Genomic DNA, 26632 nt, shown 5'->3' on the forward strand with positions numbered 1-26632 from the left:
TTGAGACACAGATGTAGAGAACAAATGTATGGACACCAAGGGGGGAAGTGGTGGTGGTGGTGGGATGAAATGGGCGATCGGGATTGACATATATACAGTAATATGTGTAAAATGGATAACTAATAAGAACCTGCTGTATAAAAAAATAAAATAAAATTCAAAAAAAAACCAAACAAACAAACTTCAAAACAATCTCCTCTTGACTGGTGGTCTGTGTCTGAAATTCCACCATGGGCATATCAATCATTCCTTTGGCTTAGATTTTTATCCAATTCATTCACCGCATTTAAAGTGAGCGTCTACCCTGCACAGCAGAGACAAAACAGCTGGTCCCTGCCTTCAGGGCCTCCCCTCCTATGGAGCTGTGATCTGGGGGTGAAGGGGGCCAGGATCATAAAGGCTTACCAGCTAAGCCAGGCAGAGGAGAGGGGCCTGCAAGAATTTCCCCACAGAGAAAATGAAAAAATAAATACTTACCTTACAGGGTTATCAGGAGGTCAGCTGGGCTAATGCTGGCACAATCCCTTGTGCATAATGGGGGCTCAACAAATATTAGTTCCCTCCCACTTCTAAACTGTTCTCATTTATTTATACGTGGGGATTAATCAGGGACTGAGACGAGGGCTTGCTGGGTGAGAGGGGAAGATGAAAGAGCTGCCCCCATTTGGGGACAGGAGTTGGGGACAGAAGGCGAGGCCTTGGGGCTCAGAGATCAACTTCTCTGATGTTCTTCCCCGACATGGCCGCTCCTTTTGATTCACTCTGTTCTCTGCTCACATGTCCCCTTCTCGTAGAGGCCTTCCTGGGCCACCCACTCAATCCATCACTGTATCTCCTTACCCTGCTTTATTTTTTTATTCTTCACAGTCTCTCCTCCAGACATATTATCCATCCATTTGTTCAGTTGTCTTTCCTACCAAAATGTATGCTCCATGACTACAAGGGACTTTGTTTTGTTCCCTGCCAGGGTGGATTCTCAGTGCTGCCAGTTAGTATCTAATTTGGTTTTTCATCTCTCTATACGTTTTTCATAGGGTCGCTTTGACGATTAAGTGCACTGATAATAAACTAGCCCTGGGCACAGTGCCGAGCATATCCTAAATTCTCAATAAATAGCAGCTGTTGTTATTATTGGTTATTTTCCAGTAAGTTTTTACTTCCTGTGGGTCAGATGTCTGGAGACCACTGTGGCTACTCAAGGAATCATCTCGTCTTGAGTGGAGCCAGAAATAGAAGGCTGCACTAATTGGGGGACTGTGAAAATACTGCTTACCTTTCCATAGCTGACGAGCTAAGGATCCCCAGGATACCGGTTCTCAAATATGGCTGCACATTGGGGTCATCTGGGGAGTTTTTTAAATGACTGATGCCTGGGGCCTCCCACAGAGATTCTGATGTAATCAGCATGGTGGGTGGCCTGAGAGTTGGGATTTTTCTTAAGTTCCCCAGGTGCCTCTAATGTGTATCTGGTTTGAGAGCTGCTGCTCCAGTGTGCTGCCAAATGTCCCCTTGAAAGTCAGCAAGACAAATGTCTACTTATGGCCTGGTGGTTGATGTATCTTCCTAAAAGGAGCCATTTGCTCACAGACCGGCCCATTAAAAATGAATCACTTTGGCCCAGCAGGGTCCCTCACTTAGAGGTTGTTAGTGACTGTAATGCAGAATCCTAGGACTCTAGCGCCCCACAGAGGAAAGCTTCGAGACCAGCAGCACAAGCAGATGGGGAAACTGAGGCTGAAGCAGCCACACGAAGCCTTCCCTCCACCCAGCTCTCTAACCAGCCCAGCCCTGGTCCTAGCGAGGACGGTGGGATTAGAGCTGGCGATCCCCGCACATCACCGAACAAACAAAACATTTGATCGTGTCTTCGAACTGTAAGAGAATTCAGAGTTGATGACTTGGACCCCAGGAGGCTAATGTCCAAAGCTTTTATCTGTGATGGTGAGCTCTAGTTGAATTAGAAGACATTTCAAGAAAGTGCTTGTTAAAAAGAAGCCCAACTCCATTGTTTCCACTTTCCCGCTGTTTAAAAGTAAGGAGAAGTACAGTATGCTGAGTGAAAGAAGCCAGCCACAAAAGGATAGATACTATATAATCCCACTTAGATGAGTAGTCAATTTCATAGAGCCAGAAAGTAGAGTGGTGGTCGCCAGGGGCTTTGGGGGGAGGAGTATGCTAAGCTACTGTTTACTCAGTTTTGCACGTGCTGGTGATGGTTGCACAACATGTACTTACTACTACTGAATTGTACACCTACAAACAGTTAAGATGGTGAATTGTATGTGTATTTTACCACGATTAAAAATAAGTTGGTTTTGGGGGCTTCCCTGGTGGCACAGTGGTTGAGAGTCCGCCTGCCGATGCAGGGGACGCGGGTTCGTGCCCCGGTCCGGGACGATCCCACATGCCGCGGAGCCTGCACGTCCGGAGCCTGTGCTCCGCACCTGGAGAGGCCACGACAGTGAGAGGCCCGCGTACCGCAAAAAAAAAAAAAAAAAAAAAAAAAAAAAAAAAAAGTTGTTTTTTAAAGCAATTCTACTATAATTTTTTTTAATGTAAAACGAAGGGACCACATGGGGGCTGCAGGCCTATAGGAACTTAACTGGGCTTTTGGTTGATTTCCATGGAAACTGTGGAAGAGATGAATTTCATTGGACAGGATTCCCCACAGCATGGAGTGGGGAAGGGGCAGCCCCGAGAAAGGAGGGCAGCAGATCAGCATTTAAGGGCATCTTAGAAGTTAATGAAAACTCAGTGCAGCTGATTTAACAATACTGTTTCTTCACCGTGTGTATTTTAGCTGCACAAACAGAATGTACCAGGTGACTTACCAATCATTGTGTTGTAATGGTGGGCTTTTAAGATTGTGTGTTCCTTCCCTCAGCCTGAGAGATTCCCTGCTGCATATATGCATGGAAATGCGTTTAACAGAATGAGTTTAGAGTCAGCAATAAGAAAGGCGATTCCGCCGTGGTGTTATTTCTTTTTTAAAAGGCTTCTAACGTACATGATATGGATATTGGCACAAATAAGAATTATACCTTCAGGGGCTTCCCTGGTGGCGCAGCCGTTGAGAGTCCACCTGCCGATGCAGGGGACGCGGGTTCGTGCCCCGGTCCGGGAAGATCCCACATGCTGCAGAGCGGCTGGGCCTGTGAGCCATGGCCACTGAGCCTGTGCGTCCAGAGCCTGGGCTCTGCAACGGGAGAGGCCACAACAGTGAGAGGCCCGCGTACCGCAAAATAAATAAATAAATAAATAAATAAATTTTATAAAAGAATTATACCTTCAGAGGAAGGAGGCTGTGGAGAGGGAGGCCATATATTTCTGCCTAAACTGGGCCTCTGGGAGGGTGTTGTTTTTCTAAGTGATCTTCTGATGTGTGTCTGTAACACAAAGAATTAGCCCCTATTACAGGTCACTCTGCTGCTCAGTTAGAGCAATCTGCCTGGCCTGTGAACAAGGCAAGTCATAGATCCCTCAGGCAGGGCAGGATATTAAAGATCATCCAGGGCTTTGCTCGTCCAAGTTCAGTCCCCTGACCTGCAGCATTGGCATCACCTTGTTGGACTGACGAAATGGACTCTACATGTATTCAGCCCGGATTCCCAAGAATTCGAGTGCATGCCAAGGTCTGAGGAGCTGCGCTCTGGAGGGTGGTGCTGGCGCATCTCCTACGAGCTTGCCCATTCTGTGCTTGCCCACCTCTGCCTGTCAGGAGCCCAGCCCTCCTTGAACAGCCCGGTGGCTTTCGAGGGCTCTCTTTACTTGAAAAGCAGTAGAGCTGCATGTTCACATCAAAGGTGCTACATCAGCACAACCTAGGGTTGAATCCCAGCTGTGCCACTTACAGCCTGTGTGACTGTGGATAGGTTGCTTACCCTCTCTGTGCCTCAGATGCCTCCCTGTCAAATGACTATAATGAGAGACCCTACCTCATGGGGTTGTTGCAAGAATGAAATGAGTTAATCCATATGAAGCATGAGAGCAGTTCGAGAAGCTCAATAATGTTAGGTATTATCAGCGTATTGCATGGATTTCTGCCTTACGCTTTGGCGCATGTCTGTCCCAAGAGCCTCAGAGAGCAAGCTTAGCTCCTGGTCCGAATGACAGCCTTGCATGTGTCTAGAGGCAGCTTTCATGCCCCCCACAATGTTCTCCAGGCTCAGCGTGCCCTGTCTTTCCCATTCCTTATGTGATGTTCCTTTGGTTTGCACAGCACATCCACCAGGAGCTCTTCTGGGAACTTGCACCTCCACAAAATCACAGCAATCGTGCAACCACCGTCATTGACCCCCTAAAGCTCAAAGTTTTCACTTCTCCATAGCCTGATTCCTTTCTCCCTTGACCTAGTTTCTTCTAGATCAGAAAGGAGTCCATGTGTGCGTTCCTACCCGCTTTCAAGGAAGTGTGGTACCCAGGGGCCTTCCCGAAGCCTTTCTGAGACTGTTAACCCCCTGCTATCTGGAGAGCAGCATCTTTGCTGCCAGTCCAGCTTGCAAGGCTCTCCAGCTTCCAGTGACAGGTGTGCTGAGCCTGCAACTGCCACGAGTGCTCCAAGAACGGCCCTCCCACTAGTCAGAATTAGCAGGAGCCCAATCACAGCCACAGGCCTGCCCAGGGCTTTCCACAGCCTACGCTGAAAGCCCCATCCTACCCACCATCCCTTCTGCCCCACTCGGCATCCCTCCACAGCTTCCTGCATCCTTCCTGGGGTTCTCAAAGTAGGAGGGGCATAAGGGTTCCCTTGGGAGCTCATATGAGATGGAGATTGGAGGACTCTAAGTCAGCTTTGGCCAGTCTGCACATCTCACAAGCGCTTCCCCTGAGTCTCACACAGGAGGTCCTTGGGGACCGCTGACCTTCATCCTGAAGGTCAGTCTCCTCAGCCCCTCCCCATGTCCCATTTGTCCACATGTACAGATGTCTGTCCTCTGAGCACAGTCTAGGTCTCGCTGGCCCCCCAACCTTTACTCACACTGGCTCCCCCTGGCCACCACCCCCTCAGATGTTCCCCAGCACAGCTATCCAAGATGTCCCCAACCATGAAGACCAACTGAAACCAACTTCTTCTCATGAAGTCTTCTCTGACCCACCTCAGGACAAAATACCACCCCTCTGAGCTCTGAGCACGCCTCTGCCTTGCTGCCTACCACTGACTCTATTTAGTATGCGAGGTGGTGGAGGTCCAGCAGCATACAGGCTAGGGTATGGGCTCTGCAGCTGCATGCCCTGGCCCACTTCCCAGCCATGTGAACTTGGACAAGTTGTGTAGAGAGCCTGCATCTAGAATCTGATGGAGGGATTGTTGAATAAATTCAGGTAAAATGCTAACACAGCGCCCAGCACAGAGCAAGTCCTACATAAATATTGACCGAGATCCTCTCCTGGTCCTTCCCATCATCTTTGCCTATTGAACGTTTCATCTATTTAACCACATTACATGCTCTTTGAAGCCAGGGATAATCTTATTCATTTCATTTCTGCCACACATGGATGACACATTGGACTCCAGGACACATGACACAGACTTCTGGTCGACAAGGTGAGGCTGTCAGAGCCCCGCTCCATCCTGACCTGGAAGCAGGGGCAGCCCTCAACAGCCATTCGGTATGAACGGAGCAGCAACCCTTCCTGCCTGCCCTGCCATCCCCCCACCCTAACGCACGCACAGAGCTATGGCTAACTGCACTCTTATGCTTTTTTCTTTTAATAGATCTTTATTGGAGTATGATTGCTTCACATTACTGTTAGTTTCTGTTGTACAACAAAGTGAATCAGCCATATGAATACACATGTCCCCATATCCCCTCCCTCTTGCGTCTCCCTCCCACCCTCCCTATCCCACCCCTCTAGGTGGTCACAAAGCACCGAGCTGATCTCCCTGTGCTATGCGGCTGCTGCCCACTAGCTATCTATTTTACATTTGGTACTGTATATATGTCCATGCCTCTCTCACTTCACCCCAGCTTCCCTCTCCCACCCTGTGTCCTCAAGTCCATTCTCTATGTCTGTATCTTTACTCCTGCACTGCAACTAGGTTCATCAGTACCATTTTTTTTTTTTTTTTTTAGATTCCATATATATGTGTTAGCATACGGTATTTGTTTTTCTCTTTCTGACTCACTTCACTCTGTATGACAGACTCTAGGTCCATCCAGCTCACTATAGATAACTCAGTTTTGTTTCTTTTTATGGCTGAGTCATATTCCATTGTATATCTGTGCCACATCTTCTTTATCCATTCATCTGTTGATGGACACTTTGGTTGCTTCCATGTCCTGGCTATTGTAAATAGAGCTGCAATGAACACTGTGGTACATGACTCTTTTTGAATTATGGTTTTCTCTGGGTATATGCCCAGTAGTGGGAGTGCTGGGTCATATGGTAGTTCTATTTTTAGCTATTTAAGGAAACTCCATACTGTGGTTGTATCAATTTACATTCCCACTAACAGTGCAGGAGGGTTCCCTTTTCACCACACCCTTTCCGGCATTTATTGTTTCTAGATTTTTTGATAATGGCCATTCTGACTGGCATGAGGTGATACCTCATTGTAGTTTTGATTTGCAATTCTCTAATAGTGATGTTGAGCATCTTTTCATGTGCCTCTTGGCCATCCGTATGTCTTCCTTGGTGAAATGTCTATATAGGTCTTCCACCCATTTTTTAACTGGATTGTTTTGTTTTGTTTTTTGATATAGAGCTCCATGAGCTGTTTGTATATTTTGGATATTAATCCTTTGTCTGTTGTTTCATTTGCAAATATTTTCTCCCATTCTGAGGGTTGTCTTTTTGTCTTGTTTATGGTTTCCTTTGCTGTGCAAAAGCTTTTAAGTTTAATTAAGTCCCATTTGTTTATTTTTGGTTTTATTTCCATTACTCTAGGAGGTGGGTCAAAAAAGATCTTGCTGTGGTTTATGTCAAAGAGTGTTTTTCCTATGTTTTCCTCTAAGAGTTTTATAGTGTCTGGTCTTACATTTAAGTCTTTAATCCATTTGGAGTTTATTTTTGTGTATGGTGTTAGGGAGTGTTCTAATTTCATTCTTTTACGTGTTCTTGCCTCCTTTGTTGTAAATTAGGTGCCTGTATGTGTGTGGGTTTATCTCTAGGCATTCTATCCTGTACCATTGATCTATATTTCTGTTTCTGTGCCATACTGTCTTGATTACTGTAGCTTTCTGGTATAGTTTGAAGTCGGGGAGCCCAATTCCTCCAACTCCGTTTTTCTTTCTTAAGATTGCTTTGGCTATTCGGGGTCTTTTGTGTTTCCATATGAATTGTAAAGTTTTTTGTTTTAATTCTGTGAAGAATGCCATTGGTAGTTTGATAGAGACTGCATTGAATCTGTAGATTGCTTTGGGTAGTATAGTCATTTTCACAATATTGATTCTTCCAATCCAAGAACGTGGTATATTTCTCCATCTGTTTATGTCATCTTTGATTTCTTTCATCAGTGTTTTATAGTTTTCTGAGTTCAAGTCTTTCGCCTCCTTAGACAAGTTTATTCCTAGGTATTTTATTCTTTTTGTTGCAGTGGTAAATGGAAGTGTTTCCTTAATTTCTCTGATTTTTCATTGTTGCTGTATAGCAGTGCCAGAGATTTCTGCGCATTAATTTTGTATCCTGCAACCTTACCAAATTCATTGATTAGTTCTAGTAGTTTTCTGGTGGCATGTTTAGGATTCTCTATGTATAGTATCATGTCATCTGCAAACACTGACAGTTTTACTTCTTCTTTTCCAATTTGGATTCCTTTTACTTATTTTTCTTCTCTGATTGCCATGGCTAGGACTTCCAAAACTATGTTGAATAAGAGTGGCAAGAGTGGACATCCTTGTTCCTGATCTTAGTAGAAATGCTTTCAGTTTTTCACCATTGTATATGTTGCTTGCTGTGGGTTTGTCATATGTGGCCTTTATTATGTTGAGGTAGGTTCCCTCTATGCCCATTTTCTGGAGAGTTTTTTATCATAAATTGGTGTTGAATTTTGTCAAAAGCTTTTTCTGCATCTATTGAGGTGATCATACGGTTTTTATTCCTTAATTTGTTAATGTGGTGAATCACATTGATTGATTTGCATATATTGAAGAATCCTTGCATCCCTGGGACAAATCCCACTTGATCATGGTGTATGATTCTTTTAATGTGTTTTTGGATTCTGTTTGCTAGTATTTTGTTCAGGAGTTTTGTATCTATGTTCATCAGTGTTATTGGTCTATAATTTTCTGTTTTTGTGATATCATTTTCTGGTTTTGGTATCAGGGTGATGGTGGCTTCGTAGAATGAATTTGGGAGTATTTCTCCCTCTGCAACTTTTTGGAAGAGTTTGAGAAGTACCGGTGTTAGCGCTCCTCTAAAAGTTTGATAGAATTTGCCTGTGAAGCCATCTGGTCCTGGACTTTTGTTTGTTGGAAGGTTTTTAATTACAGTTTCAATTTCATTACTTGTGATAGGTCTGTTTATATTTTCTATTTCTTCCTGGTTCAGTCTTGGAAAATTGTACCTTTCCAAGAATTTTTCCATTTCCTTGTGGTTGTCCATTTTATTGGCATATAGTTGTTTGTAGTAGTCTCTTATAATCCTTTGTATTTCTGTACTGTCAGCTGTGATTTCTCCTTTTTCATTTATAATTTTATTGATTTGCGTCCTCTCCCTTTTTTTCTTGATGAGTCTGGCTAAGGGTTTATCAATTTTGTTTATCTTCTCAAAGAACCAGCTTTTAGTTTTATTGATCTTTGCTATTGTTTTCTTCTTTTCTATTTCTTTTACTTCTGCTCTGATCTTTATGATTTCTTTCCTTCTCCCGACTTTGGGTTTTCTTTGTTCTTCTTTCTCTAGTTGTTTTAAGTGTAGGGTTAGATTGTTTATTTGAGATTTTTCTTGTTTCTTGAGGTGAGGTTGTATTGCTATAAACTTCCCTCTTAGAACTGTTTCTGCTGCACCCCATAGGTTTTGGATTGTCATGTTTTCATTGTCATTTGTTTCTCTGTTTTTTCTAATTACTTTTTTGATTTCTTCAGTGATCTCTTGGTTATTTAGTTGCACACTGTTTAGCCTCCATGTATTTGTGTTTTTTACAGTTTTTTTCCTGTAATTGATTTCCAGTCTCATAGTATTGTGGTCAGAAAAGGTGCTTGATATGACTTCAATTTTCTTAAATTTTATGAGGCTTGATGTGTGACCCAAGATGTGATTTATCCTGGAGAATGTTCCATGTGCACTTGAGAAGAAAATGTATTCTGCCACTTTTGGGTGGAATATTCTATAAATATCAATTAGAGCTATCTGGTCTATTTTGTCATTTAAAGCTTGTGTTTCCTTATTTATTTTCTGTTTTGATGATCTGTCCATGGGTGTAACTGGGGGGTTATAGTCCCCTACTATTATTGTGTTACTGTCAATTTCTCCTTTCATGGTTGTTAGCATTTGCCTTATGTATTGAGGTGCTCCTATGTTGGGTGCATAAACATTTATAAATGTTATATCTTCTTCTTGGATTGTTCCTTGATTATTATGTAGTGTCCCTCCTTATCTCTTATAACAGTCTTTATTTTAAAGTCTATTTAATCTGATATGAGTATTGCTACTGCAGCTTTCTTTTGATTTCCAATTGCATGGAATTTCTTTTTCCATCCTTTCAGTCTGTATGTAGGTGGGTCTGAAGTGTCTCCTGTAGACAGTGTATATATAGGTCTTGTTTTTGTATCTATTCAGCCAGTCTGTGTCTTTTGGTTGGGGCATATAATCCGTTTACATTTAAGGTTATTATTGATATGCATGTTCCTATTACCATTTTCTTAATTGTTTTGGGTTTGTTTTTGTGGGTCTTTTTCTTCTCTTGTGTTTCCCACCTAGAGAAGTTTCTTTAGCATCTGTTGTAAAGCTGGTTTGGTGGTACTGAATTCTCTTAGCTTTTGCTTGTCTGAAAAGCTTTTGATTTCTCCATTGAATCTGAATGAGATCCTTGCTGGTTAGGGTAATCTTGGTTGTAGGTTTCTCTCTTTCATCACTTTAAGTGTATCCTGCCACTCCCTTCTGGCCTAAAGAGTTTCTGCTGAAAAATCAGCTGATAACCTTATGGGAATGCCTTTGTATGTTGCTTTTTGTTTTTCCCTTGTTGCTTTTAATAATTTTTCTTTGAATTTAATTTGTGTTAGTTTGATTAATATGTGTCTTGGTGTCTTTTTCCTAGGGTTTATCCTGTTTGGGACTCTCTGTGCTTCCTGGACTTGGGTGACTATTTCCTTTCCCATGTTAGGGAAGTTTTCAACTATAATCTCTTCAAATATTTTCTCAGACCCTTTCTTTTTCTCTTCTTCTTCTGGGACTCCTAAAATTCGAATGTTGGTGTGTTCAGTGTTGTCCCCGAGGTCTCTGAGACTGTCCTCAATTCTTTTCATTTTTTCTTCTTTAATCTGTTCCTTGGCAGTTATTTCCACCATTTTGTGTTCCAGCTCACTTATTCATTGTACTGCCTCAGTTATTCTGTTATTGATTCCTCCTAGTGTATTTTTCATTTCAGTTATTGTGTTGTTCATCTCTGTTTGTTTGTTCTTTAGTTCTTCTAGATCTTTGTTAAACATTTCTTGTATTTTCTCAATCCATGCCTCCATTCTATTTCCAAGACTCTGGATCATCTTTACTATCATTACTCTTAATTCTTTTTCAGGTAGGTTGCCTATTTCCTCTTCATTTATTTGGTCTTGTAGGTTTTTACCTTGCTCCTTCATCTGTGACATTTTGTTTTGCCATCTCTCTTTTTTTTTTTTTAATGAGTGGGATTCTGTTCCTGTCTTACTGGTTGTTTGGCCTGAGGCTTCCAACACTGGAGTTTGTAGGCTGTTGGGTAGAGCTGGGTCTTGGTGCTGAGATGAGGACCTCTGTAAGACATCTGTCCAATGAATATTCCCTGGGGTCTGAGGTTCTATGTTAGTCCAGTGGTTTGGACTCGGAGCTCCCACCGGAGGAGCTTTGGCCCGACCCCCGGCTCATGAACCAAGATCCCGCAATCCATGTGGGGTGGCAAAAAAAAAAAAAAACGAGAGAGAACAATAACAAAGTAAAAAATAAAATTAGACTAGGAAACTAACAGGTATGTTAGAAAGAACATAAAGATAAAAATATAGATGAATCAGCAACCGGAAGGTACATCAGTACTACAATAGTAAGAAAGAGAAGGAGGAAGAAGGAGAAAAAAAGAAAGAAAGAAAGAAAAAAAAGGTGGGGGGAGGCCTTGGCTGTGGAGGGCGAGGTCTAAGCAAGGGCAAGGTTTGGTGGTGGGCGGGGCCTATGCTCAGGACCCACAGGGCTGGAAAAGGCCCTGGGGGCTGTGGGGCTTAGGCTCAAGGAACAGAAGGGGCCCAGGCATGCCCCCCACCGCTGGTCTCAGAGGGAAGGGGACCTCACCTGGGAGCACAGCAGGCTTCCTGGACTCGAGTGGGCAGGGCAAATGCCCTCCTCTCCTCTCCTGCTCCTCCCATCTGGGAGGGCCCCTCCTGCCTGCCTCTGCTGTTCACCCCTCGGCCTCCTTCCTATGCCCCCAGGACCCATGCAGCCTGGAGGGGGCTTTGGAGGGGGCGGGTATCGGCCTGGGAGCTCAGCAGGCTCCCCGGCCCAAGTGGGCCGGGAGATCAACCTCAGCTCCTCTCCCGCTCTTTCATGAGGGTCCCTCCCGCCTGCCTCTCCTGATCTCCCCAGCCTCAGGGGTGCCAATCCTGTCTGGCCTCCACTTCTCCTCCCCCTTCAGTCCCCCCGCGTCCTACCAGTTCACTTGGGGGTTCCTCCCATCTCCTTGGGCGTCAGGGTCCCCACCAGCAGCCAGCAGGCGCCCTAGTTGTGGGGAGACGCTACCTTGGCGTCTTCCCACACCCAGGGCTTTTATTCTTGGGAGAGTGTTGTCCCTATTTAAATTTGCCCTACCTCTGCGAGGTGCCAGTAGGTGCATTAAAGGGTGAAGTGGAAAGTTTATGGGATCAAGCTTTCTCCTCCAGCCTTCTGACTCCCAGACCCAAGATATCAGGCTTGGGCCAGTGGAGGCACAGAGAAGGCCAGCTGAGCAGAGCTGAAGCCCACCCAATACAGGCTCGCCGGAGCAGCGGATGGGTGCCCACCCTTCCAGGGTGAGTTCGATGGAGGCTGCTCTGAATTCCTTGGCAGGCAGCTGGGACTGAGTGTGGTTTCCTTGCTCCTTCAGCAAAGAGAATGCTCAGCTTCAATTCTACCCTCCCTCTGGATCTGTGGGGGGTCCCTAATTACTCTCTTCCTGGGGCAGCTGCTACCAGATTATTTCCAAACACCTTTAAGGCTTTCAAAGTCAGAGCCTCTCACTGGCTGGACATGACTCCAGCACAATGGGCTGGTTGGAGTAATAGCTGAAGAAGCCCAAAGTCCCCATGGTGGGGTCTAGACAGGAAACCGTGTCCACCCCTCCCAGTGGTGCCTCCGGAGTTGCCTTCTCACCGGAAACACCAAGGGACAGGCTGGCAGGAGGACTGGGACACTAGGGAAAGGGTGATTCTGGTCTTGCCTCTTACGCTCAGGGGGTGACCCGAGGAGTGTCCGCTTCCCGTCTCCCCAGCGTGGTGATGAGACAACACGCCCTGCCTGTGCCCGCTGTCCCACCCACTGGTCAGCCTGCCGATGGGCGAGCCCCAGGAGAGACCATGTCTGATCACTGAAGACAGCTTCCTCTACATCCAAATGGAGCTGAAACTATCTTCACCCTGCAGGCTCCGGCAGGAAAGCCATTTAAGGATCTCTGTTGAGCCAGTACACTCACGGATTTATGGGCCCTTCTGATAAAACTGAGTCTCCACTCCTGGGTATCCTTAAAGATTTTTTTTATTCTAGAAAATTCTGACTTTTGCCCCATCCACTCAACTAAAACTCCTCTGTTGAATTCAGATCACCAGTATTGTGCGGTGGGCCCCAGTGCCTCTCCCACTCAGACACCCAGGGCTCATCTCAGCTGAGGGCAAGACCTCCAGCACCTCCCCGTGTCTGCCCTACAGACCCAGGAATGCAGGCTCCCCTCTGTTCCCATCCCCCCCTTCCCCAGGGCTCCCCTTGCTCCAGATCCCGGCAGAAAAGCCACTGCATCTTCCCAAATTCTCCTCTGTCCTGTGGCTTCTGAAACATATCAGTAAATCCCCTGACTTGAGGGACAAGTAACTTGAGGGAAGCAGCTAGTAGTTGACAAAAATCTGTCAGGTTCTTGGTTTTCATTCAAAGGTAAGGAAGAGCCAGGGGTGAACTTTCTCAGCTGTTATCATGGCCTTGCCCATAATTCTGGCCCTGGGGCAGCCTTGCCCATACAAACATCTTTCTTTTACTTTCAGGGAAGGTGTTTCAGAAGGAAGCTCCCTGTGTCCCACTTCAGCTCCAGACTCTGCAGATAGGCAGGTGTTAATTATAGGGAATTCTGTCCCATAAAAGATTGCTCATTTACACATCAAAATAAACTCACCTTAAGTCACCTCCCCTCTGGGTACTCTGTCTTTCTCTGACACACTCACCCTCTGACTGGAAAATAAAATCGGACCATTCTTTATTTATAAGTCACCCACCCAGATGTGAGCTTCTACAGTCTGGCTTGTCTCTTTCCTTTCTAGAATCAAACTTAAACTCCTAACAGATTACTCTTCATACAGCAATGTGGATGAGTCCAGATGCATTATGCTAAGGGGAAGAATTCAGACGCAAAAGGCCACCCACTGTGATTCCATTTATATGACGTTCGTTCTGCACAAGCAAAACTAAAGGGATGGAAAACAGTGGTTTCTAGGGAACTGGGGCTCGGGGGTGACCAGAAGGAGGCACGAGGGAATTGTGTGAGCTGATGGAATTGTATGTCTCTTGATTATGATGGTGGTTACATGATTCTACGCTTTGTCAAAACTCATAGAACTATACCCTAAAAAGAGTGAATTTTACTGTTTATAAATTATACTTCAATAAACCTGACTCAAAAAAAAAATTACTGGGCTTCCCTGGTGGCGCAGTGGTTGAGAGTCCGCCTGACGATGTAGGGGACACGGGTTCGTGCCCCGGTCCGGGAAGATCCCACATGCCGCGGAGCGGCTGCGCCCGTGAGCCATGGCCGCTGAGCCTGCGCGTCCGGAGCCTGTGCTCCGCAACGGGAGAGGCCACAACAGTGAGAGGCTGGCGTACCACAAAAAAAAAAAAAAAATTACTTACACTTGCCAGTCCTTTCTGGAAGAAGGCAAGGCATAAGGCAAAAACTGACAACTTTTCTAAACTCCTCATCCACCATTGAAAGTGGGAACTGGATCTCTCCATAAAATCAGGTCTGTTAAAGAAGGGGATCCGTGGTTCCCCCAGAAGGTGCCCCATTTTGAAGGGGCTCAGACCATGTGAGACGTTCCTTACTCATCCCTCCATCTGTGTTCATTGGACATTTCCTAGGAGGCAGACTTGGCAGTAGGCAATGCAGAAATGGCTGTGAAACAAGATACAGCCTCTGCCCATGAGGGGTGAATAGTCTAGTGGTCCTGGGGGTGGGATGGGTGAAGGTGGAACTGCAGAGAAGTAAAGAAACAGTAACAAGACAGGGATCATGGAGCTCCTGGGAAGTGGCATTCAACCTCATCCCAGGGAATTGGGAAGCTTCTGAGAGGAAGCAGGCCTGAGTGTGAGTTAGCCATGAAGGACAGTGGGTGTGAGGACACCCATCCCTGGAAAGTACACATGCGAAGGCCCAAAGGACAGAGAAAGGGGGCATATTTTAAAAATTATAAGGAGCTCATTTTGGAGCATTGAGGCTGGGGAATGGGTATACCTTAGTCTTTTCTTCCTTCCTTCCACCAGTCTGAGGACCTGCTCTAAAGAAATATGTGCCACAGAGGAGAGAAAACTGCTGTAACTCAGGGCTCTCAGGTTTAAAACATAATAAATCTTTGCTCAACAAGTGACGAGATTTCAGATTAATTGATCAAAAGCTCCTGGGTACTTGGGCCTCCTAACGTTTCACCTGCTTTTAACCTAGGTCTGTGATACTTTTTACATCAGCAAAAAGGAAAATTAGATGCTAAATTGGAAATTACAACAGCAAATAACAAAACCGTCCCTAGAATTTCTCACTGGATCCCCCTGGTGCTAATTATCTGACCTTGACCACCAAATAGGTCTATTTTTTCAATTTAGAGAGACCGTTCCATGTAATTCAACAGACATTTCCCAGATTCCACTGTTGGGCCAGCTTTGTGAATTACATAGAGAACAAGCTCCGAATTGCCTGGCTATACTTCCCTATCTGTGCTAAAGCACCTATGCTGTCACTATATCCCGTAGTGAGGGATTCCACGCCAGACCGCACATTGAGAAGTGGCTGAAATCAGCTAGAACATCTATCCCCCCAAAGACACTCTGTAGAACTCCCAGAATCCTCTGGGCCAACCAAAGCTGTGTCCACTCTGCCTTTTAGGGCTGCTTCCAAAAGCCCTTCACCCGCACCCACTATGAAGCTGGCCTCATCCATTCCCAGCAGGGGCTTGGCGTCTGACACCACGGCAGAATTAATTTAATCATCTGCACCAAAGCAACTGGCTTGATTTAAATTTTACACCTCTTTCTGACATTCAGCCACTGAATAAATCAAATCCCACTGTCTCGTCGTTACTCTGTTGATGGTGATAACACACTCAAGTATGGCTCCTCCTTTTCCATCTTCTTACGAGATGAGGGTAGAGTGCTACGCGTCATTACATCAAGATGGGCTGGGAAAGCACTGCTTCTTAAATAGTGTCATCCTGGATCCCTTTCTACAGAAGAGAACGCCAGGGCCTCATAAGATTCCCCCACCAAAGCCTCTGAGCCCCACAACGCTGCCTAAACCCCTCTAACCAGACAATCAATGGGAAAGGATGGAGAGTGAAAGGGGTCCTGTCTCCCTGGGAAGGGAAAGGAGGAGAGGCATGTGAGGGGGGGTGTCTACAAATGACTGATTACTGGAAGCCTGGATTTTGTCTTCCAGGGTTACCTGTCAGAAGGGTTGGTAACGAAATGGTACCGCTCACCACGCCTGCTCCTCTCCCCTAACAACTACACCAAAGCCATTGACATGTGGGCCGCTGGCTGCATCCTGGCAGAGATGCTCACGGGGAGGATGCTCTTTGCTGGTAAGCTGCTACCCAGGCACCTTCCTTCTCCTCTGCTGTAGCTCAATAAAAGGGGAAAACAGGGCTTCCCTGGTGGCGCAGTGGTTGAGAGTCCGCCTGCCGATGCAGGGGACACGGGTTCGTGCCCCGGTCCGGGAAGATCCCATATGCCGCGGAGCGGCTGCGCCCGTGAGCCATGGCCGCTGAGCCTGCGCATCCGGAGCCTGTGCTCCGCAACGGGAGAGGCCGCAACAGTGAGAGGCCCGCGTACCGCAAAAAAAAAAAACAAAACGTGAGGGAAACACTTGTTAATCACAGACATGCTAGTCTTTCTCTTTGGCGTTACCTCTGCAGCTTTTATGGCACCTGATTATCAACCATTTCAGGCAAAATACTGGAGAGGCTAAAAAAAAGCCTTTTGAGCACAGAACTTTCAAAATCAATAATCGTGTATATTCGAACATCTTGAGACTGACCCCTGAAAACACCCGTCCTACATTTTCAGCCCCTTCCTCTCCTCTCCCTGCCACTGTGAGAGGTCGGTCTGGAGTGCTCATTTGGAGAGGGGACCCCACAAGTCTCCTAGAGTCTCTGAACTGAGCCTACATGAGCCCACTGCAGGGAGAGGCCAAGGGACTCGTTCAGAGCAGATGCTGATCCGTAGGCACTTTCTGGGTCAGCGCTCACAGCATCCACAAGTGCTTAGTGCCGCACAGGGCATCATGGGGGACACGGAAGAGCCCCGCCCTTGGCTACCAGCTTCTGGAAGACTGGGACCCCATGGGAATCGGTGGTAAGGGGAGGGAGCTCTGTGCAGCTGGGTGAGTCAGGGGCATTTCTTCAGGAAGATGGGGCCTAGTTGGATTTAACCTGGTAGAGGTAAATGGCAAGGCTACTCATGCCAAAAGGGAAAATGGAGGAACTGGAGGTAAGAACAGCCTGGAAGTCAGAGGGGGCAGCAAGGGTTCAGACCTGACCCATCCCAGCAGCGTCAAAGCTCTGAAGCAGCATCCGTGATGGCCTAAGCGTAGAAGAGGAGTGGAGTTTCCAAGATGCACAAAGCCTGAAGCTTCTTACAGATGAGGATGGTATTCATGGAGATTACACTCCATTTATGGAGACGACACTCCATAAATAATCATTTGTTGAATGAGTGAATAAGTGAATGAGTGCTTGAATGCTCAACTCCATCCTGTCCCACAGACCTGGCACAGTCTGTCTTCCTCCCTCTGCCCAAAGGAGCACAGAGGCAGTGTGCTCATGACACGTCCCAAGCTTAATTTGTTCTTCCTGACTTTTTTTCCTCCTAATGGAAATCCAAAAGGTAAGACTCATTCCTAGCCTTAAAATCACTTCCTTCCCCAGCCCAGTAAAGGACATGCACAGAGGCATATGGGAAAGAGCATTTGGAAAGCCTTGGGCCAGGCTGCTCCCATCACTTTAGCGATGGCTGACTCAGGCTATATGAGACTGGTCCATTCCAGAGGCACAGAATGCTAGGGGAACGGATGGGGCCCCAGAGACTACCCCATCTTTCTACATTTGACCAAGCCCCAGAGATGGCAAGCAACTTGCCCACAGTCACACAGCAAGTTAGTGGCAGAGTGAACTCAGGTTCCCTGGCTCCCAGCCCAGCTCTGGTCCCCCTGCCCCAGGGTCGTAGAGCGGCCCGGGAGCTTCCACACACGCCAGCCACGTGGGCAGCACGCTCAACCATCTGGTGTTTACCTCCCCAGGGGCTCACGAGCTGGAACAGATGCAGCTCATCCTGGAGACCATCCCTGTGATCCGGGAGGAAGACAAGGACGAGCTGCTCAAGGTGATGCCTTCCTTCGTCAGCAGCGCCTGGGAGGTGAAGAGGCCACTGCGCAAGCTGCTCCCCGAAGTGAACAGCGAAGGTACCAGAGTCCGACGGCCAAGCCAGCACCTGGAGGCAGCACTCTGGTTTCACCCTGGGGGGCTGGGGCAGGCAGTCCCTTCCAAAAGGACCAAACAGAGTCCCTAGACACAGAAGCTGGGGACCCCTGGCAGCGGGCATTTGCCCTCGTTACTTCCAGACTGAGCTCGGCCATCAGGCCACCCTCAGGGCAGTCACAGCTGGTCCTCCACACTCTACCCCTGATTTTGCTTCCTTTTCCTTCTTTCTCACGTGCCTCCCTCCCTCTCTTCCATCTCCCTTTATTTTTCCCTCTGTAAGGCATGGTATGGTTTCATCAGCTTCAAAGCCAGACCCAGGCTCAGTTCCCAGTTCCACCAGTGACTAGCTGTTTGGCCTTGGGCAAGTTTCTTAACTTCTCTGCATCTCAGTTTCCTTAACTGTAAAATAGATGTAATAATACATGACACACAGGGTCACTGTGACAAGTAAGTAAAACAGAATTTGTAAAGCCTTTAGCATAGGATAGTTGCTCCATCGTCTGAGATGTTACATTGCCACCAGCCTTCTACCTGCTAGAGGCTCCCTTAGGAAACCCCTATATCAGGTAGGATATGGTCTTGCCAATTGTAAAAGAAACCCAGATTATCAACAGCTTAAATAACATGTATTTCTTATTTAAGAAAAAAGAAGTTAACTTTATTTCTCTCTTATATAATAATCCAAAGTAGATAGTCTAGGGCCAATGTGGTAGACCTGCTCTACCAGGGCCCAAGCCCCTTCTGTCTTGTATTTCTGCCACCTTAGGGTGTTGCCCTTACCAGCTGGGGGAAGGCGGGGAAGGAGGGCAGTTCCCTTGACTTAACCTCACCTCCATTCGTGTCCTGTTGGCCAGAACTTAGTCACATGGTCCCACCTCGCTGCAGTGAGGCTGGGAAGTGGACACTTACTCCACTGCCACTCTGTGTCCATTACTATGAAAGAGGAGAACAGACATGGGGTACAGCTGTCTCTGCCACGCTCCTCTCCATCAAGAAACCAAGAACTTGGACTAACAATTTCTCTGGCCATGATCCCCATTCAATCTGTCTCAGTTTCCCCATCTTTAAGGGAGGGGGCAATCTGATTCCCCACAAATTAAGACTCAGCCCATCCACATTTACTTTGATTCCTAGGCCTCTGTAGAAATCCCACCATGTGACACAAGGTTCAGAATTCTCAGGAATTCTGGATCAGGGATGTGTCACCCATGTCCCCATCCCCCAAACCACCACACGCACAGCAGTCCCTCGGTGACTTGGCTCTGAGTGTGGTGGGCCTGTCTTGCAGAGATCAGAGACATAAGTGATGGTCTAGCTGGGAAGATGGAGTACACGTCAGAGATAAGCAGATGAAGGAACACATCCTAAGGGGCTAACGAGAGCTCTGGGTATTTGGGGAGGGGAAGAGAGCCACCAAGCACTGAGAGGGATAAAGAACCGGCCTGGAGGACTGGTGAGGGCTCAGATCAGCGGGAAGCTGACTGTAGGAAGTGAAGCTGGATAGGTGAGAAGGGCCAAGAGACTGCAGGGCTCTGAATACCCAGCGGACGTATACAGACTTGATCCTGTAGCCGAACAGATGTTCACGAAAGCTTCACCCTCCCAATGCGCCAGCTTCCACCACAGTTCTCTCGTCTGCCACTGGGCTTGAAAAGTGGCCCCAATCAGCCTGGCCTCAGGGTAATGAGGTATGGCTGAAATGAAACTTCAGTGGGAGAAAGGGTATCACGCGCACCTGTCCCTAAGAGTCAGTTGGTGACTCTCGGTTTGTCCTGGATTGTCCATGTGAGGCCCCGTAGGCCTGGGAAGAGGTGGGAGTCCTCTCTGGCTGTCACCCTCAGAGGCTCGATGGACAGAGTCTGGGTGGACTGTATCCCTCAGCAGCCGAGACAGCCGTCACACCACAGGTTCAGGACAAGGGAGCAGGCCTGAGACCACGCCAGGGCGTTCACTTCTGAGCTCCACTTACAAGAGGAAACTATATCACAAATGACAGAGCTGATGAGGAAATCTAATAGACAAAACAGGGAAAGGAGTCCTCTGGGTGCAGCAGGGGTGAGGGGTGAGGGGCCCTGCCCACCTGCCTCTTGATCTCCAGAGACGCCCCTGAGAATCCTTCCTGAGGATCCCTGGGGCTCTGAGAAGTCCAGCTGGGAATCCACTGGGGCCACAGAGAGGTGACGCAATTGTACAGAAGCCTCATTATATTAGAAGCACTAAAGAAAACATGTGGGAGGTTGAACTTAGAGAAAAGGAGTTGGTGGAGGCGGGGCGGTGTGGTTATGAGTTAAGGTGAAGCCAGTGCTGTAGCCCATAAACCTGAAGTCTCTGTGGCTTACCCGCTAGCCGTGTATTCACTGCTCAACTCAAGTTCAGACAGAGTGGGGGAACCTGGGGGCCGCGCCTGGGATGCTGGCCATGTGACATCTTCAATCGTAACTTTCAAGGCTCCCCCCTACCCGCAGGGCACCAACTTCCGGCCGAAGACAGGCGAAGGGAGAGCAGACACTCCTGCAGGAGGTTTCTATGGGTCTGGCCTGGAAGCGGGGTACACACATCATTTCCAGCCCCTTCCCATTGGCCCCAGTCACACGGCCACACCGAACTGTGGGGGAGGCTAGGAGATGTAGGCCAGTTGTGTGCCAGGAGGACAGGAGGCTTGCGTGGGACATGACTGCTGCCTTGAAACATGATGGGAACAGTCATGGGGAAGAGAGAGCACGCTGACATGGGGGGACCAGAGAGGGCAGAGCGAGGCTCGAGGGCAGGAGTTAAAGGGGCAGATTTAGGTTTGCTATAAGGCAGGATTTTCTAACACTTGGGCTTCCCAGAAGTGTCTGGGCACCTGCTGGAGGACCAGCTGTCAGAGAGAGGTAAGGGGAGATTCTCATCCTTACTAGAGTCAGTGAAGCGGCCTTCGGGGCTGGCATTTTCCAACGTCAGCGTTCGCTGGGTCTTTCTTAATACTGATGATGATGGGGATGACGCCTGCCAACGTTTAGAGCTCCAACTCTCTCACTTCCTTGTCAAAAGGTTCAGGGTAGTAGGTGGGGCCGAGCGAGGGGCTGGGAGCCCAAAGAAGAAAAGACTTGCCCATCCTGGAGCTGGGCAGTGGCCGAGCTGGGCCCTGCACTGCCTGATTCTTCCCAGTCCTGGGAATCTGTGAGGCTGATTCTCTTTCAGGTCTGCAGCCCTGGGCCCAGAAGCATGCCCTGAGCCCCCGAGCACTGGGGAACTGGGGTTAAGCACTGCTGCTTAACCGATCTTTCAGTCTAGGATTATGGAACAGAACTGCATCCTCCTGGGAGGCCAGTGACCTTCAGAATCCATCGATTTCCGGAATCACTGATAACTTTTTCCGCAGAGAGGTCCAGGGCTGGTGTGAGGGGCAGGGTAGTGGTGCAGGCTGAGGCCCACCCGGGAGCCCCTCAGAGGGCACAGAAGCCTGGCCCTGAGCTCAGCTGCTTTCCTCCTTTTCCATGTGGGCTGTAACCTGATTAGCCAAGCCATGGTTTAAGCGGAGCCTCCAGGGCTGAGAAGGAGTACAAACCTCCAGACCGGACTTGCCCTGAGATAACCCGGGGCTGAGCTCACAGGGCAGACAGGTGTCCCTACCCCCGCTCAGGACAAAGGGCACCTGTGTGCGGAGGTGATGTTCAGCCAGTGCACACCCACAACGCCCTACAGGTGGCTGCCATCTTGATATACCTTCATGCTGGTTGGCAAATAGCCACCGCACAGGGCTCCTGAGTGCCCGTTTCCACGCCCAGGTTCAGCTGCCAGGTCCTCCCCTTGATCTATAGCCACTGAAGGGTTACTGCCTGGCACAGCACGGGGGCTTCAGCCCAGGGGATAAATATTTTGAAGATGGCCTTTATTTGTCAAACCTCCAGGGGCAACATATGGTAGAAAGGGCTCTGGACTTAGGAGCGCTGGGCTGTCAGGCTCTGTCCCACCCGCCTAGCTCCACGGTGACCCTTCTCACTGAGGCTTTTTGCTGCTGGGTCCTCCACCCGCTCCAGCAGCACTCAACCCATGACAAATGAGGGTGGGGATGGAGATACTCCAGCTTCCCCCGCCCCGAAGTGGGACCATCTCTGAGATGTGTCCCATGCTGTCTCTTGGAGGACCCAGTGGAACGGAGCCCCAGGGGCTCTCAGCAGGAACGGTTCATTGGCACATCCTCTACTGGCTTCTTCCCCATTGCCCTACCGGTGCTTCCTGGCATCACTGCCACACAAACTGCCTCCACCCCATTCCTTGTCTCTGGGGAAATCCAGCCTAAGGCAGAGTTCTAGCCCTGGACCTCCTGTAACCTGAGTCACTGTACCCCTCTGGACCTCTATGAATTCATTAGCGAAGTCAAAAAGCAGCGTCTGCTCTGGATTTGTCCCTGGACTGTGGTGAGGATCCTGAGAAAGGAAACATCCGAAAGCCTTTTGACAAATGGAAAAGTACAAACACTAGGGGGTGTCCCCATGCTGAGGCGTCTTATTCTCAGCTTGGCAAGGGCACAAATGACCTTCCTGTCCTGCTCTGCTCTCCACAGCCATCGACTTTCTGGAGAAGATCCTGACCTTTAACCCCATGGATCGCCTGACCGCCGAGATGGGGCTGCAGCATCCCTACATGAGCCCGTACGCTTGCCCCGAGGACGAGCCCACCTCGCAGCACCCCTTCCGCATAGAGGATGAGATTGACGACATCCTGCTGATGGCCGCCAACCAGAGCCAGCTCTCCAACTGGGACAGGTGCGGTTCCAGCCCTGGAGTCTGGAACCGACATTCCCGTCCTCTCATTTCTATTTGCCTCTGATCCTCCATGACCTTTCCTTCCGTCTCCCAAGTTCTATAGCCCATAGGGCGCTTTCCCCAGCTTAGCCTCCTGCCTTTCTCTCCTGTCCCCAGACATTCCTGGTAGATGACCAGCTATGACCTGCATGCGTGGTCGGGGCCTGCCTTTGTGCAACACCGGTCACCACCAGCTTTCCAACCCACCCCGAGTGTACTGCACACAGGGCTCAATACAATGTTGGGCAAGCATTTAATGAGCCCGCACAGCCAGAGCTCATGTCTAGTAGGCTGGGAATTTGCCCCAGAAAAGCAAAATGCAGCAACGCAAGACAAGAAAACAATGTGACATTTACCACCACACAACACCTTCATGCCGTTCACATCATTTGCACCTCCTGAGATGCCAGTAAAGGGGCACCATTATTATTATCGCTCATTGACGCACGAGGAAGCCACAGCTCAGAGAGGTTAGAGATTGGCATTGTGTCACACACCTAATTCCTGGCCTATGTGGGGCCCTCCCCAATCTGCACCCATGTCAGACACTGCTAAGCAATCACAGGACTCTTCCCTGCTAAACTGAGCCGGGCCTCAGAATCCTTCTCAACACAGTGTGCCCGGAAGTCACTACCAATGAATCAGAGTTGGATAGAAGATACAGTTTTTGACAATCTCCACATAAGCACACAATGATCTCCTAGGTCCCTTCCTGATCTGATGTTCCTAGATCAGGCACCTAAACATTTGGGCATCACCATCCGCTAATTCTGGAAGGAAGCACTGGGAGCCACTCGGTTTAGAAATAGAAGTCGAGGGCTTAGAAGCTAGGACTCCGAGGGGGCCTAAGTGGGAGTGCTGCTGTTGCGAGAATGTGACAGCTAGTTACATAAGTGACAGATGAGCAGTTTCTCCTTTCCAGTCATTTGACAGATGATGGATTTCAGATTAAGGAGGCTCCGAGGGAGGGTCAGGGCAACGTTGCTATTTCAGGACAGGTTTGTTGGTTTGTTGTTGTTGATTGCTGTTATCAAGAGTTGCCAGCACATAGAGATTAATGAAGACTCTCTCCTCTGCCGCCCCCATGCTAGCCCTGCCCTTGACTGTGGTTCCTGCAGCCCCTCGTCCTCCACTCCACAGCACCTGGGGGCACGGAGCATTGGCTCTGCAGGGTTTGTCCTCTGCTTTTCATGGCTATGGCATGGCGTTGGTGTCAGGAAGACTGTAGCAGGGTTTCTTTGGCCCCTGCCCATCAACTCTGACCACTCTAAACCTGGTGCCCCTCTGCTCCCAACCTGTCCCATCACACCTGCATGAGGAAGGCGGGCAACAAAGACAATGACAAACCCCTTCCCACAGGCCCTGCTGCTTCGGGCAAACTGCTTACCTCTGAACGCTAGTGTCCTCATCTGTGAAGCAGGTGGTAGCACGCACTCCACAGGGTTGCCTGGAGACTGCAGACACCTTACATCTGGCCCTTGGCATGTAGCAGCCAATGGTGACGGGCTTCACAAGTTCTTCCTCCAAGAAATCCCTGCAGTTTCAAGGACCCTCACGGGAGGAGGCAGTGTTCACCTCTAGGAGTGACCCCTACGTTAATGGCATCACTGGGAGGGTGGGGAGAACTGGGACCTTCCTGTGCCCCGCAAACCACAAGGCGTGGACTGCAGCTGCCCGCCTGCCCGGTCACACAGCCAAACCTGCCTGTCCTTGGTTCTTCCTGTGTGAGCCCTAGGCCTCCTGTTCTGGGAGCGGCTGGCTGCTGCCTGAGGCTTCCCCTGGGCTCCCTGCCTCTCCCCGCCCCCTCAATTCTGCATAGAACACCTGGCACAGGGAGGGAGGGCTCAGCCCAAGCTGATGGCCTGCCCACCTGCCCTTCATTTGCTCTTGGCTAGAAGACTTGGCTCTTCAGGGCCGCAGGACAGTTGACGGAGGGCAGAATTCCAAGGATCTCTGGCCTCTCCTGAGGGTGTCTGTAATCTTTCAGTATGCCCTGCCTGCTCAGCATCTACGCAAGGTGCTGCAGGGCCTCCAACCAGATCCACTATGGCAGGGGTTCTTAGCCCCGGCTGGAACTTAGAAACACCTGGGGAGGTTTGACAACCACGCAGATGCTGGGCCCCTCCCTGGACCTCCTGAATCAGCATTGGAGATGCGGGGCAGGCATGGAATTTTATTTTTAATCCCCCCCAACAAGTGATTCTAATCTGAGCCAAGGCTGTGAAGCCCTCATTAGGGCCCTGCTACTCAAAGTGTGGGCCAGGGACCAGCAGAGTCAGCATCACTGGCAGCCTGTTAGAAATGCAGACTCTCAGACCCTGCCTCATCTACTGGATCAGCAACTGCATTTCAACAAGGTGCCCAGGTGATCTGTGTGCACATCAAAGTTTGAGGAGTACCGCACAGGTGCATCCACTAGAAAGTACCATTACATGAGGAGAGGGGTTTTGTTTTGTTCCCTGCTGTGTCTGGTAATGCTCAGAACACCGCCTGGCACATAGGAGGTGCTCAAGAAATATTTGTAGGATATTCAATGAATACAAAAGGATACAAGAGTTAAGCCGGGCAATCAGTCCTTCTGCCTGAGCCCTGGAGGTTCACCGTTACTTTGTCCCATCACCCTCCCACCTTGGGAGGTGAGGGAAGGAGCTGGAGGGACTGGGAAGGAATGGAAAGCCGGCCTGTGGGTGGCAGACAGGGATGGGGGGGGGGGGTTGGCTCCCTCCACAAAGCCAACCCGGTTGGAAGGGTCCAATCACCATCCTGTCTTACCTTTGCAGGTACCCTGTGAGCCTGTCGTCGGACCTGGAGTGGCGGCCCGACAGGTACCAGGACGCGAGCGAGGTGCAGCTCGACCCGCGCGCGGGCTCGGCGCCGCTGGCGGAGGACGTGCAGGTGGACCCGCGCAAGGACTCGCAGAGCAGCTCGGAGCGCTTCCTGGAGCAGTCGCACTCGTCCATGGAGCGCGCCTTCGAGGCCGACTACGGGCGCTCCTGCGACTACAAGGTGGGGTCGCCGTCCTACCTGGACAAGCTACTGTGGCGCGACAACAAGCCGCACCACTACTCGGAGCCCAAGCTCATCCTGGACCTGTCGCACTGGAAGCAGGCGGCCGGGGCGCCCCCCACCGCCGCGGTGGCGGCGGACGCGGGGCCGCGCGACGACGAGCCGGCCAGCCTCTTCCTGGAGATCGCGCAGTGGGTCCAGAGCACGCAGGGCGTCCCCGAGCGCGCCAGCCCGCCCCCCGACGGTCCCGAGCGCCGCCTGTCGGCCTCCCCACCCGGCCGTCCGGCCCCCATCGACGGGGGCGCCAGCCCCCAGTTCGACCTGGACGTGTTCATCTCCCGCGCCCTGAAGCTCTGCACCAAGCCCGAGGACCTGCCGGACAGTAAACTGGGCGACCTCAACGGCGCCTGCATATCCGAGCACCCTGGCGATCTCGTGCAGACTGAGGCCTTCTCCAAAGAAAGGTGGTGAGGGCGGCGAAGGGGCGCTCCAGGCCATCCCGAAGGCCGCCTCCCTGGCATCTCCACCACCCCTGCCGCCCCTCTCTGCTGCCTTGGGGTTAGCAGAACACAGGAAGGATCCGAGGAGCAAGAGGAATGTCCATTTCTTAAACTGCCTTAATAACTAGCCTTTAACCTCTGGGAGTGGGTTTGAACAGGAGCCGAGATTGGGGGTTGATCACTTTCCCAGTGAGGACGAGGCCCCTGTGCTTTTATAAGTGGCAGTGTACAGGGCAGAAGTATGTCTTAGCAGTCTGCAGGCCCCACCTGGGTGGCTGTGTGCAGTGGAACCTTGCAGGCA

General features: G+C 49.4%; 1 protein-coding gene across 1 annotated transcript in view; it reads left to right on the plus strand.

The window, feature by feature from the left end:
• MAPK4 (mitogen-activated protein kinase 4) overlaps positions 1 to 26302 on the plus strand; it is a gene marked incomplete at its 3' end in the record, with an annotated part of 74921 nt that extends 48619 nt beyond the window's left edge. Inside the window, exons 2-5 of the mRNA XM_082668330.1 lie at positions 15995 to 16139; positions 17855 to 18016; positions 22585 to 22786; positions 25606 to 26302. Of these exons, the coding sequence (XP_082524456.1) occupies positions 15995 to 16139; positions 17855 to 18016; positions 22585 to 22786; positions 25606 to 26302 (1206 nt within the window). The remainder of the gene's footprint in view (positions 1 to 15994; positions 16140 to 17854; positions 18017 to 22584; positions 22787 to 25605) is intronic.
• Between the last annotated feature and the right edge of the window lie 330 nt (positions 26303 to 26632).

Source organism: Grampus griseus (assembly GCF_964374135.1).
Source record: "Grampus griseus genome assembly, chromosome: 12".
NCBI classification, from domain to species: Eukaryota; Metazoa; Chordata; class Mammalia; order Artiodactyla; family Delphinidae; genus Grampus; species Grampus griseus.